Source organism: Cervus elaphus, chromosome 9 (assembly GCF_910594005.1).
Source record: "Cervus elaphus chromosome 9, mCerEla1.1, whole genome shotgun sequence".
Lineage (NCBI taxonomy): Eukaryota > Metazoa > Chordata > Mammalia > Artiodactyla > Cervidae > Cervus > Cervus elaphus.
In genome coordinates, this window is record NC_057823.1 from 33,578,111 (window position 1) to 33,592,689 (window position 14,579).

Consider the following 14,579-nt stretch of genomic DNA (forward strand, 5'->3'; position numbering starts at 1 on the left):
ATGGCAACAGCTGGCTCGGAGATTTCCTGGAGATAAAAATGCCAGCTCTGAAGAGGCGCGGCCACGTGTCATTCTGCCCGATCCCCGTGTCTCCGGAGAGGCCCGCGGCGTGTCTAGGCACACGCACGCGGCTGCTTGTTCAAAGCGGTGACACAGCGGTCACGGCAGGCCACCGGAGCTGGGCGTCCTCTGCTCCACGGCCTGTGGTCAATTCCAGTTCTTCTTCCCCGACTCCACCCCCACTTTCCCTCCTTCCCCCCATACCCCAACTCTTTCCCAAGGATTTAATGCCTGTAACTCTTTCGTAGGGAGAAAGGGCTTTACTTGGCGACTTTTGGTTTACAGGATCGTTGGTGAACAATCAGTCTGTCTGGCAGGAAGGTACGCCCACAGATATTACAGGGAACCAACTGGCTCTGGGCGCTTGTCCAAGCAGCTTCGTTTAAGGCATCGAGATCATAGAAACCCTTGGCTGAAAAGTTAAAGAAAAACAGAGGGAAAAAAAAGAACAAAGAAAGAAAAGAAAAAGAAAATGGGAAAATGGATCAGTTTTCATTCTGGAGAACCATACTCTACTTTTTATGGAAAGTATTTTCAGGAAATACCTGTTGACTGAGGCTTTTAAACAAATTATATTACTTTTGCCAAAAAAAAAAAAAAAAAAATTGCTGCTCAGTCTTTTAAGGGCTGAGAACCGTTAGCCCTGAACCAGAGGTTTTTCAGTCCTCGAATTTTAAAAAGGGGAAGACATTGTTTTATGTGTTGTGATATGCATTCTTCACTAATTATTAACATATTTGTTTACACATTATTATCTTGCAAATATAACTTTTGGCTTTCTTTCAGTTGACTCTAAATATAAGCTTTCAAAAGAAAAAGAACATGTCTCTATTTTCCTCTTCTGTAATCTTTCAGAATGTTTTTAGAGGCCACAACTGACAGTTGAAAGTGAATTTAAGACAAATTATATCCTAAAAATTTATCTCTTTATGGCCATAAACTCAGAGATTCTTTAAGTAATTAAAGTGAAGAATGCAAACAGGATAGTTAAGCTGACAAAAAGAAGTGTCCTTAAGAAAGCAACAAAGACAGCTGAGAGATGTATAATCTTCATTGACAGAGCATAGGAAAAAGGGCATATGGCTTTATTTTAGAGAAACAGTGTGGGATTTAATAAAACTTATTTAAATAGAATGGCTTTGGTACATGAAATTGACTATGTCTTAGAATTTCCCCAAAAAAGCACCCTCCCAAATGTAGCCAGGCACTCAAAAATGTATCACACAGTTTAAGAAAAATTATTTTCACGGCATATATTTTTTTCACTAAAGCTCAGGCAGTTCTCATATGATTTTTCTATCTATGGTTCATACAAACATAGCCAATGTTAGATTCTTTAACAAATCTACTAATGTTCTTTTTCTTTTTATCCTCCATGGGAAATTAAACTCTAGCACAACAGGACCATCTAGTATTTCTCCCTTGGATAAAGGAAGTGTCACTATCTATGCAGGATATGAATGTATACTTCGAGTGCTTTAAACCAGTTAAAAAAAGAATGGTACTGACTTTCTCTTTACTCATGAGTTTTAATATGGGCTCAGAAATTCCCAAGTATTCATGGAAAGTTGAAGATGAGTCATCACATTTCTAAAAGTTTTAGAGCCTTCACTTTGTAGTGGGAATTCTCTTCACCCAGAGAGGAAGGGCGCCCTAAGAACAGTAGCATGGAGCCAAGAGGAAAATTGCAGAAAGTGCAATTATAGGACCTGGCTTTTCCATCTGTAGCCAATCAAGAGATTGGTGAACCCTCCAGGGCTTTCAAACCAGTAGTTTCTCTTTTTTTCTAGAATTGTGATAACTCTGCTCAAGCAGAGAAAGTGATGAAGATCAGGAGTGAAGGAAACAGATTTTTTATCAGTTGAGAAATGATGGGAAGAGAGTCTCAAAGAGGTAAACAATCTCTTTGTGAGCAAATGTTCTAATTTCACTAGATGGATATTTTCATCTCAAGCTCTCTCCCCACCTGCATGCAGAATTCTCCTTTTGGCAAGGACTTTGAGTCGTCTGGTAGCCTAGGACTTTATCATGACACTCTAGATTCTACTCTCTGGGTTATTAGAAAACTCTCTTTGGGTCACATGTCTAACAAGAGTGTTCTGAGCTAACTGGTACTAAATGGCTTCCAAGGTACCTTCTGGATATGTAAATCTATGGTTACATAAAGAGAATCAATTAACTGAATGATACTTCTCTTAAAACCAAGAATGGTTTTCCTTTGAGAGGAATCATGGGATCAACGGAGAAAATGACAATGGTAGACAATGACCAAGTCTGAGCTGGCATGAGAATGAACTACTTCATTCTCACCCTAAATGAGTAAGTATAAGGCTGTGTAATGAGGCCACACATGACAGTTTGTTAAGTTCAGGTTTCATATGGCCTGTGCAGTGCTTTACAAAGTATTCACTGCAAAATTTTTAAAATCTGGACATTTCATATAGGAGTCAAGATTTCCAGTTTGTTTTGTATTATTGAAAGATACATTGCAGTGAAGTTAAGTTAGTTAAGGCTAAGTTTCTTAAGGATAACACCAGCTGGAATTGGGTAGCAGCCGTCTCCTTTAGAGAGAGGCAGTGCTCTCAGTTCCCCATGGTTCCCACCTTCCCTTTTTCCACACGTGGACAAATGTGCTCAACTGTGGAATCTGACCAGTGGACCTTGTAAGCATTTCACTTTGGAACCCCTGCTCTTTGAACTCTAAGACACATTCATCTTTGAAAACATGTTTCTAGATGTCCCCAAAGCTTAAGCTTCACATTTGTACAGTATTGTGTTTGATGATATATGAATGTGACTTTTGGGAAATACAGCAATTTTCAGTGAGTCCCTCACCTTGTACCATTTGGCAGGATACAGCATCTTTGTGTCTCAGCATCCGGAAACAACCCTTTGATCAGGCATTTCGAACTGTTTTATCTTTTGGCCACTGTCTTGTGGCCAAGACAGTAAATGTTGCTGATGTCAGTTGCTTCAGCAAGTAACAAAAGAATACCTCTACTCTTTTAAGTTTAGGGAGGAAAGTCTTCCCTTATACAGTCAAGTCTTTTGTTTTCCAAAAACTTACCAGTAATGGTCCTGACTTCTGGTTTCTTTGGTTCTGGTCTCCTTAGCTCTTTAGGCAACAAGTTGTTCTCATTGTGCCATTTTTTCAGACATTGTGGCTCATGAATGGCAATCGATTTTGTTCCATATTCACGACCACAAATATAGCAAACAACTGTTGGTGGACGTCTTATCATTGTTGGCTGCAAGTAATACAAAATGCCTGTTAGCAGGTTTTGAAATTATACCTTTACATTATACTGTATTTAAATTAGCTAGAAAAATCAATACATTTAAAAAAAATCTAAACATTCTGGTGAGATTAACCTTTTTAGCAGTTGAGAGAAAAATATATTGTCTGAGTGACTGAGGTGGGGGTGAGGATGTTGCTTTTGGAGAAGAATAGGAAATGAAGAACTAGCCAGAATTTTACATATTGGTGCTTCATAAAAGGTATTTTCTCATTTAATAAATACTGATTGATTGTCTTCTGACTGTTCTCCATGCTGGGAGAATATAAAGATAAATCAGGTATGAATCGTCTTCTCAGTACATCAATATGCCTGAGAAATAAAGTAATAAATGTCCTTACAGGCACAGAGTTTTTAACGGACACTGTTACAGCCTCTCTCTCATTCCTTCATGTAAAATGCTTCTGCTGCACCTGTGATTCTCTGCTTTTTTTGATCTGGCTTAGACTTCACCTAGAGACAGGACAACTAATCGATTACAGATGGGAGTTGGGGGACAAAGACCCAGCTTGCCCACTTAGGCTGTTTCCTCCAGAAGTCCCCAGTGGGATTGCAAAACAGTTACTCATTAACACACTTCCTTCTCTTCCCTGTTTCTTCTTTCACTACTTGACTGAAGTTCCTGGGATCACCTGTCCTTTCTTAACCTTTGTTTCTGGAAGAACCAAATCTGAGGAAGATTTACGTATATAACCCAATAGGGAGTTTCTGCTTCTGTCTAGGATATAGAACATTACAAGAAACACTTCTCCCACCTCAACAATGAGAACAAATCAGAAATTTTTAAGCCATTGGATACTCAAAGCTGCAAGGTAAACTGATGAACCAAAAAACACTGCCTCAGTTTAAGGGTGGATCAGCAGAAACAAAAGAAAACCTCCCACACTCCAACTTTACAGGAGTTAGAAACAACAGTTGTCTGCCACAGAAATAAGGGCAGGACAGCTGTGTGAACTCTTCTGACGTGCAGCATACAGGTACCATCTATATACACTTTCCCACCCACTGGGTCTTACACCTAATAATGCGGTAACAGGCCAACACTAGAGAGAGGCAGGAACATTGAGAGAAACCCTCACCAATTCAGGAACATAGGGCCTGCCTAACTGTGATGGTAAAGCTAGAGGCCATGTACTAGTCCCAAATAAAAGCAGTACACTATACATATATATGACAAAATACATATATATGACACATATGTGTGTGTATTTTTGTACATATATATGACAAAATTGCTTTGGACCATGGCCTCTTTAAAGAAAAATAATGAATATGGAATTTATATTCTCTTTTGTGTAAAGTCAGAGTAAACAAGAACACAAATTATAGGGACTAAAATTGGAAATAGATTGCCATAGAATTCTTAGTTATTTTTCTTAATTTTTTAAACATAGAATGTGATGTGCTAAAGATGCGTGTTTTGGTGTCTATAATAACCACTAAAGTACAAAGTCATGCCAAGAGGCATAAGTAAAAAAATCAATGAGAAGAGAGAATTTTTTTTTAAGGATTGTTGAGTTAACTATGACCCAAACAAAAAAGATAAGATGAGAGGAACAGAGGATCTAAAAATAAAAATAAAAAGGAAAGAAAAAAGGCAGGAAGAACAAATATGATTAAAACTCCAAAGTGGTAGATTTTATTCTACATATATATATATACATGTAGAATATATATATATATATACATGTAAAATCTACATATATATATGTAGAATAAAATCTACCACTTTGTATGTATGTATATATATCCATACATATATATATATATATATACACATACATACATACATATATCTATAATTGGAGTAAATATAAATGGACCAAAGAACACACGTAAAAGGCATGGGTTGACAGACTAGATAAAATAAAGCAATACCCAATTATATGTTGTTTATATGAAACACATTTTGTAAACATAAAGACACAAACAGATTACAAGTAAAAGGAAGGGAAATTTTTTCATATAAACACTAAGCCAATGAAAATAGTATGACTATATTATTAAAACGTATTAAATTCAGAGTTTGGAAATGTTGGAAATCTTCTTCCAGTTGTGAAGATCAGGAAAAGCTTTAAGGAGGTAGCATTTGAAGAATGAGCAAAATTTAGATGATAAGGACTGGGAAGGGACTTCCCTGGTGGTACAGTGTATAGGAGTCTGTCTACCAATGCAAGGGATACAGGTTTGATCTCTGGTCCAGGAAGATTCCACATGCGGTGGAGCAGCTAGGCTCATGTGCCACAGGTACTGAGTCTGTGCTCTAGAGCCCATGAGCTGCAACTACTGGGCCCTTATGCTGCAACAGCTGAGCCTGTGTGCCTAAAGCCTATGCTTCACAAGAAAACGGACAGCAATAAGAAGACTGTACACTGCAGCAAAGAGTAGCCACAGCTTGCCGCAACTAGAGAAAGCCTGGGCAGCAACAAAGACCCAGTGCAACCAAAAATAAATAAAGTTCAAAAAAAAAGACTGGAAAGGATGGAGGAAACTTTTGGGTTCTGAGCAAAGACAGCATGAGCAAAGCCCCATGGACAGAAATCTGGAGGTGATTACGGAGAACAGCGAATAATTCCGTTTGCCTGATGCTCGGTCTAGCACCGAGAGCTAGAACCGAACAAGTAGGCTGCAGCCATGCTGTGAACAACTTTGAATGCCGTGCTAAGATCTGGATTTTGTTTTGTAAGTGATAGGAAGCAGAGAGGCAGGGAAATGGCCTGTAACTTCAATTCAGGAAAGTTTGTGTGGCTGTAAAGTATCTAAAAGAACTAACAGGGCAGCATATCTATGAGTGCTTGAGCATTCATGGCTCTGTGAAGTGAAGTGAAAGTTTCTCAGTCATGTCTGACTCTTTGTGACCCCATGGAATAATCCATGGAATTCTCCAGGCCAGAATACTGGAGTGGGTAACTTGTTCCCTTCTTCAGGGGATCTTCCCAACCCAGGGATTGAACCCAGGTCTCCCGCATTGCAGGTGGATACTTTACCAACTGAGCCATCAGGGAAGCCCAAGTAAATCATGGGTCCAAGAAAACACCAATGTTTTATTCTAGATGACAGGGAAGATGGTGATGTCAGTTACAGAAAGGGAGAAATTAGAAAAGACAGGTTGGGGAAAGAGAGAAAAGAGATTCTGTCTTGGAACTGTTGAGTTTGATGTATTAGTGGAATTTAAACACGAATAAGCCCAGCCAAAATAAGAAACAGAAGCCTATACTTCAGGATTAGTGGGATTCAGAGCTATTTGCACAGAGAAGAGGTTTAAAACCATAAAAATTCCAGAAGAGGAATATATAGAGAGTAAGTGGAGAAAAATTCCTGGGAGAATATCTACAATAAGGAGATTGAGCAGGGGAAATTGAAACGTAAAGAGATAAAGGTTCAAGTTCAAAGTTAAAGAAACAGGGCATGGAGACAAAAGACTCCATTCAGAATTCTGGAAACAATTCTGGTTCCAGAAAATTGGTATCATCGAGTCTGTCAAATGCTTCCAGGAGCAATGGGTGGTTGAGGAAGGCAGGGAAATGTGGTGGCCAGTAGGTTATGAGCCAGTGACTTTTGATAATTTAGTTCCAATGGAGTGATAAAGAATAAAAACTAAGCTGTTAGGAGTTAAAGATTAGGTCAAGAAGAAGAGAAGTACACGTTCAAAGGGTTTGCATAAAGGATATTTGAGAAAGAAGTAGAGTTAAAGATTTGCTTTGTTGTTGTTGTTAGAAGTATTTGGGGAAGAGAGAAGGAAACTGTGGTCCTAAGAGAAAAGAGATAATCAATAGAAAAAGTCTCTGAAGAGGTAGAAGGAGATGGGATCAAGGGTGTAGAAATGGGAAAGGGAAAAAGGAAGAAAAATAAAACAGATGGATTTAGAGAAAGGTTATTGTAGAGAAGGGAGGCACTAGTGGAGCTAATATAAAATGAATGTAGTCTTCTAAGTATGAGGCAAAGTAATCTTCAGAGAATGAAGAGATTCCAATCCTGGGAAATAGGATAGTGAAAAATACTGGGATTAAGCATTGTAGGAAATGTTACAGTGACTCAGTTAGGGAAGAGTACTCACTGAATAATGGAAAAGGTCCAGTTAAGTTGAGCTGCAAGAAATTTCAGTGAAATTAAATGACTTCTTTCAATATTTCTCAAGTAGCACTGGGCGGCATGAAAAGCAGAACCAACTTAAGTTGGCGGTGTGGTCTCCACTGGGGACCATAAAATATGGTAAAGTGTGTGCATGTTTTAGAATCAGTGTGCTTTTAACAAGATTGTTGGGGGTTACACCTGCAGTGGGAAAAGCACGGGGCGAGATCAACATCAGAAGGAAACACATTTATATTTCTGAATGCCCAAGCAGAAATAACGGATTCGAGATGAGTAAATCTGCAGTGAATACAGACCAAGCAAAACGGAAAGTGGGTTACTTCCTGGATGATCTGAGTCTTTGAAAAAGCACATTATTTGAGGAAGAATATTTTTATTCTATCTTTCTATACTGACCTATGTGAATACACTATGTTCATCAAAATAATGAAATAGTTCTTTATCCTTCCCTCTAATTAGCCATGTAGCAAAGTCTAACACTTGAAAAGTGACTTTAAAAATATTTGGGGAATTCAAGACCTACGAGAAAGAATAAAGCAGAAAAAACAGTCAAAAGTTCCTTACTATTTGTATATATTTACTTACTTGAAAGACAAATGCAGGTTTTTTAAGTTTTAAAATGAGAGCTATTCTTTTGACTTGAGAATAATGAATTTATGAAAATTCCATATGTAAAGTATGAACCTTAACCAAGCATGTAAGCAAAATAAATGGTATGGGTCATAAACGAGGACCTTCATGTCACATTGTCTTAATAAGATTTCTTCTGGAAGGAAAAATTAGAAGAAAATAGGCAGACACAGAGGCTAGAAGACATGCACAAAATAACTTACAGGGATGTGGGAGAAAATTAATACCATAAAAAGGCTAAGATGTCCTGTATTGTATTTTCCAAAGCCTGCCCCGTGCTCTGTATTTGCAGTTGAACTGCAGTTGAACTTGCAACTTACTCCATATTCTTAAGTTTTGAGCATCTTCCTCTTAAAGCCATGCTTTAAGTGCAAGTAACCCAGACACACAGCTGAAGAGAAAAATCCATCCCCATGGGTCTGAATGGAGATAAGAGGCCCTCTTACTGTTCATTAATTTCACAACTGTCAGTCTGAAATTTCAGAGGAAGCTGAAAAATCAACTTGTGGTTACTGCTGCTGCCCTCTTTGCCAAGGTTTTACTCTTCAGCCTCTTTATGTCTTCAGATGGAAGTTGATGTGTGGGGGATTAAGAAGATACGAAGAAGAGACCAAATTATAGGTGGAAAGAGTAGAAGGCCCCTTCTTGGCTAGTGTGCTACTGTGACGGGCATAGCTGAGCGAGGCAAGGGTGTGGGAAGGTATGCCCAGGGGGCTTGTATACATGGGTACTGCCAGGGCCAGTCAACTCTAGGAAGTGTTATGAAAGGGGGGTGTGGCAAAGAGGAAGCCAAGCTGTCTAAATTTTCTGCAGAGCAAAGGATTAGATTAACAGTTTTACTGTGAACATCTCAGATCATATTTTGGGGATGAGGCATTATTTTTTTAACATCAGAGTAAAAAGATAGTTCAAAAAGTTAATCTCTGAATCGACATAAGCACTATTTCTGATGTGAACTGTTTTTTTTTTGGGGGGGGCAACTATTGATAAATGCTCCCACATAGCAAGTTTATTAGGGCTCACTGCATTTTGTTCTTGTTCTTTCAGTGTCCTGGGAAAGTCTGTTTAGGTTGGATGTAGCCAGAGGCAATTGAACACTTCAGGGGAAGTTTTCATATGTGTATATTTCTTTCAACTAACTTTCATATGTTTTTAATCATTTTTCTGGCCACTATTGGAATTATTATTCTATTTTCCATGCAGCCTTTTTTTTCTCTTTAGTTAATGTCTTTTCTCTGTCAGGAATGCCTCATGTTCCATCTTTTAGGCCAAGACTATGCAACACAAAGGGAAGTGGACATTTAACAGCTTTCCTCCTCATCAGTGTAGATGACCTGTCATCCATCCATTTGTTTTTAGTTTGCAATATCACATTGAGTCAAAAGGGAAAGAATAAGGATCTAGAAAAGAGTGGTTTAGTGGATAACCTTGAGAGGTGTTGATAGAAGAGGAATGGACATAGTTCCAGAAAACCTAGACTAGAATACCTATTTCAAATCATTTCAAATAGCTTTCAATGACCTCCCTAAGTGTTCAGGCAGAAAGAAAACCACAGTGAACCACACAACTAAATAGCTAATAGAGCTTATAAAAGGACCTATAATAACTGGTCAGAAGGAAAAAATAGTCCTAACATTAACTACTATTGCATGAACCTTATTGAAAGAGATATTAAAAACTAAAGTGGAAGTTATTATTGAGGCTTTCCAGGTGGCACAGTGGTAAAGAATCCATCTGCCAATGCAGGAGATGCAAGCAATGCTGGATTGATCCCTGGGTCGGGAAGATCCTTTGGGGTAGGAAATGGCAGCCCACTCTAGTATTCTCGCCTGGGAAATTCCACGGACAGAGGAGCCTGGTGGACTACTGTCCAGGGGGCCGCAAAGAGTTGGACATGACTCAGCACACAGCACACACACAAATTTATTACTAGCAGTTTTACAGAGGATCAGAAACACTCTACACTTGGTCATTTCTTATATTAACCACACAATAAATACTAAGTAGTAATAAGTGAAATTATAGTTGTGTGGTGTTATTTATAGGAGAGTTAGGAGAACATTCTCCAACGATGTAACTTTGGGGAGATATGTTGTAAAATATCAATTAGTAACATATATGGAGCCATTAGCCCCTTTGAAAATCTAATGGTGGAATGGCCATCTCCCCAGAAATCATACATGTATGGAGAACCATGGATATGACTTAGAATGACTGGTGGACTCCCTAAAGCCCATCCATTAGTCCCATGAAGGGAATGGTTGGGCCTTTGGTCAGAGCCAAACTTTTCCTTTCAAATAGATGCTCCTTTGTGCAAGGCATCATTTGGCACCATTTAAATGCCTCTAAAAGTACTGAGTGGCTGCAAGAACTTGTGAAATATACCACCTCTGACTTTAGGAAGGTATTAAGTTCTGCTTTGTGTAAAAGTCCCTAATGTACCTGTTGTCTTGACTAATATTAATAGTGCCCTCTTTTACTCTCTCAAACGTCCCTGTTTAGTCAATAAACTACACAGACACTTTTGAAAAACATCAATTCATAAAATATAAGCAATCAAGAGATGAAACCAAAACAGCAAAAATAAAGCTTAGAAATACTGAAACTGTGAAACCATATGGAGAAATATGAATTTGTAAGACTGGCAATGAATCCATTTAAACACAGAACTAAGGTAAAATGACTATAGAAATTATGATTAGAAAAGAGAATAGAGAAACAACATGTCTTGAGAAAAATACCTTACAAAAATTGAGGAGGGAGGGAGAGGTGAAAGGATGCTAATGATACTAAATTCTCCGACTTTCATGGCAAACAGTCAATTAAATCAGTATAATATTAAAATATGGAGTGAAAACTTAAAACAAATTCTTTAATAATTTATCTTTGTTTTTTAACATTGGTGGGTCCTTTAAAAACGAACACTCTTTTAGTGAAGAAATATTTTTCTGAAGTTCAGCAATATCATCAGTTTGATTTGGCTCTTACTGTCGAATTCAATTAAATATATTATCTTTATCATAATAACTTCGATATGATGACCTCACTTCAATGAAAATATGCATGTCTATATGTTATTTACATAGACAGATGTCTGGAATGATATTCACTAAGGTCAACCTAAATTGTGGGTCATTTTTATGCTAATTTTATACTTTTATAACAGCTTGAATTTTTATAATGAACTTGTGTCATTTTAATAAGAATAATAAAACAATAAAAAAATCAACTTCAGAGTCAAAACTTAGGCAGAGATTAGGTAATAAAATCAGTTCTAAAAGGAAAAATCAAGTGGAGTCCAAATTACTTTCTGAAATGACTGATGGTGATGATATTTAAGGTGTTGTATATAATACAGTTTAGTAGTATAACCAGTTAGTAATTGGCATTAAAATTAACATTAGGAATGAATACAGCTTTGCATTGAATAAAATCAATATACAATGCAAAATGAAAATATTGACTATCTTAAATTACATTATTCCAATAATGTTATCTTATTGTCAATCATTTATAGTTGAATATATTAGTTAAATACTTGCATGATGCAACTTAACTGAAATCCTAGAATTCAGTTACAAAGGCCTGGAAAAATAATCTGAACACAGGATTTAGCACAAGTCTGTTTCCACCATAACATAAGATAGCTCTTCCTGATCGTTTTATTTTATTCAGACTTGTTTCCCTGGCTTGCTTGCATTCACCAAAAAATGAATTCACAAATAACTGGATGAGACTTGTAAGGTATGAGCCATCTTGTGTTGAAAAGTGACAGTCAAAAAGTTGGTTTGGGGGATGCATGGACTGAACCATTCCTTGGGGTCTATGTTGCCAACTGTGACTGGACTGAGAAATTATTGTCTAACATTCAGCCTCCCAAATGCTTTCCCACCCTGTGCCTCTAAAAGGTCACAGGTATAATTATCTACCTGCTACCAGGGAACAAAGGAAACCTCCCACATTTGCACATTGGAAGGCTGCAGTTAGCTGGATTTATTTGCTGTCATTGAAGTATCTAGCTTGCTGGTTTTGGAGAGGCTAGTTTAGTGGGGCTGGGCCAAAGCAGCCATATCGAAATGTAAAAGATGTCTTTATTACCAAATATGTATGTAAATAAAATGCCAGGCTCTTTCCCCCAAGTAACACATTTCACACATTACTTAGAAACAAACACTACTGCAAGTTTGATGGTCCTTTTTTCCCCTTCTAGGTTGCATGATAACATCCCTGTAACAACACAGCCACATGCCCTGTGTTCATTTGTGGACACTGATTAACCTGAGTCAAAAAGAGATCAGGGAAACTAGAAGTGTGGGAACATCCTGGAAAGGAAACAGTCTTTGTGCCCCGAACCACCACTTTGAGTCAAAATAGGAAAAAGTGACCCACCTTAAGACACTTTCAAACCATCTTAGTTGTGATCATTAATCTGTAACGATGCAAGTCACTAGATGTAATAGTTTAAAATGGTGACCATGGGAAAGCATACGCAGCACTATCCTTGCCCTCCTGTCTCAGGACATGGCCTAGAATCGGCCCTGGAGGCTGGTGTGCACTTAGTATCTCAGATGGAGTGTGACTGGTCATGAGCACAGTCTGGTCATTTCTGCACGTATCTGGGTTGAATCATAGACATTTCAACTTCAGGAAAGCCAATAAAGCAATTGTTCTAAATATTGATATTGAAGTTGCACTGGGACCAGAAAGAAACCAGAGACCTCTGCTGAAAACATGGCTGAGATTCAGTCGGCAGATGAGACTGGCATTAACTGGAAACGCACTGGGAAGAAAGGACCGCAACTCAGGAGGTGGTTCAAGTGTAGCCCAGATGCTGCTGTTGAGGAAGAACACTCTGATTACAGGCCATGTGCCAGGCACTGTGCTGGAGACAGAATCAGAACTAGCCCTAACGGTGGGAATGATTGTACTTAAATTCACCACCTTTATTTGGGAAATATTTTTAATTTTTTCCCTAAGCTCTTTGCCTGAGGCAGTAAGTTGGGTTGACAGACCCCTAACTGGGGTGCACAGAGTCCATTCCCCTTGAAATTAGTCAAGAAACAAGGGAAGAAAGGGACTTGCTGCCTAGAGTAAGCCTTCTTGACCTCTCTGCCCATTGATATATTAGAACTCACACCGATTAGTTCCGAAGATTGTGCTCCAGATGGGAAACCTCTCTAGAATCCTGGACTTCTTTGTGGTCCTGAAAATTCTTAGAAGCTTTGGCTCCCAGATATCTGACCCACAAGAAAGGCCTCACTGCTCTGGAGTCTCCCACAGGTGATCCAGATGGTGTTTGGCAGCTGAGTTACCCTGAGCCCCGGCATGAAGCCTGTGTGCCTGGCCCCTGTGCTCAACTACACAACTCTGTGGGTCGTGTCATGGGTCCTTTGTGACAAGGCTGTCCTCTTTACAGCATCTCACCCGGGCTACACCATAGAACTACCTCCTCTCTGCTTCATATTCTGGATTTCAGACTGTAAACTGATGGACTCAGCACAGTTTCAGCCAATGGACATTCATGTTTTATTTGACTGGCATGATGCTCTTAGAAGTTTCAAATGTGAATATCCTTAGGTGGGACTTACTCTCATGGATACTGTACTCTCCACCACGCGCTATGGCCCTACATGCAGCTGCCAAACCCTGAAAGCATATGAGCTTGTGACTGAGCAGCCTGTTTTCCCACTCTCTCTTCAACTTTGTTGTTGTTCAGTCTCTCAGTTATGTCCAACTCTTTGCGAACCCATGGACTACAGCATGCCAGGCTTCCCTGTCCTTCACCATCTCCCGGAGTTTGCACAAACTCATGTCCATTGAGTCAGTGATGCCATCCCACCATCTCAGCCTCTGTCGCCTCCTTCTTCTCCTGCCCTCAATCTTTCCCAGCATCAGTCTTTTCCAATGAGTTGGCTCTTTGCGTCAGGTGGCCAAAATATTGGAACTGAAATTCAGCTGCAGCATCAGTCCTTTCAGTGAATATTCAGGGTGTCCCACTTATCTCAACAAAAGGTATTTGCCTTCTATTTAATTTCTAAGAAATGAGCTAAACTTAGTTAATTTGCATAATGTGCCAGCGGCTAGACATGGTTTGCTCGCTATCTAGGGGATCTTTGCATTTTAGCTGGGATTTCCTATGGAATCAGTGCTTTGAGTCAAAGGAATGAACCTCTGGCTCTGGAATTTAAGAAGTAGGGCAGCCGCTTTAGAAAATAAGTAGGCAGCAATATATTAGTGATTGTCACACTGAAATTTCCCTGCTCTCTTTGAATATAAGCACTTCGGCAATTGAGAACAGAATTTGACAGGAAGCTAGAAACCTATCCATAGGCAAAAGAAGCCCCTCTATGAAGGGAGGAGAGTCCAACAGCACAAGAGCACGCAGGAACTGTGCACGACCCTCAAGTCATTTACTTGCTGGAGGATTTTTTGCTTCCCTCACTTCTAGCTGGAACCCAGGTTGTCTAAAGCAGGGACCACCCTGCCAAGGCCTGAGGGAAT

At 39.0% G+C, this 14,579-nt stretch overlaps 1 protein-coding gene across 4 annotated transcripts in view; it reads right to left on the bottom strand.

Moving 5' to 3' along the window:
• Nucleotides 1–298: 298 nt before the first annotated feature.
• Nucleotides 299–14,579, bottom strand: part of LOC122699853 (zinc finger protein 474) — a 62,785-nt gene continuing 48,504 nt past the window's right edge. For all 4 annotated transcript variants that reach the window (XM_043912271.1, XM_043912269.1, XM_043912270.1 and 1 more), the window contains 2 exons: nucleotides 3,128–3,308; nucleotides 299–472 (listed from right to left, as the gene is read on the bottom strand). In XM_043912271.1, coding sequence (XP_043768206.1) covers nucleotides 321–472; nucleotides 3,128–3,302 — 327 coding nt within the window. In that variant the 5' untranslated portion in view covers nucleotides 3,303–3,308 and the 3' untranslated portion in view covers nucleotides 299–320. The remainder of the gene's footprint in view (nucleotides 473–3,127; nucleotides 3,309–14,579) is intronic.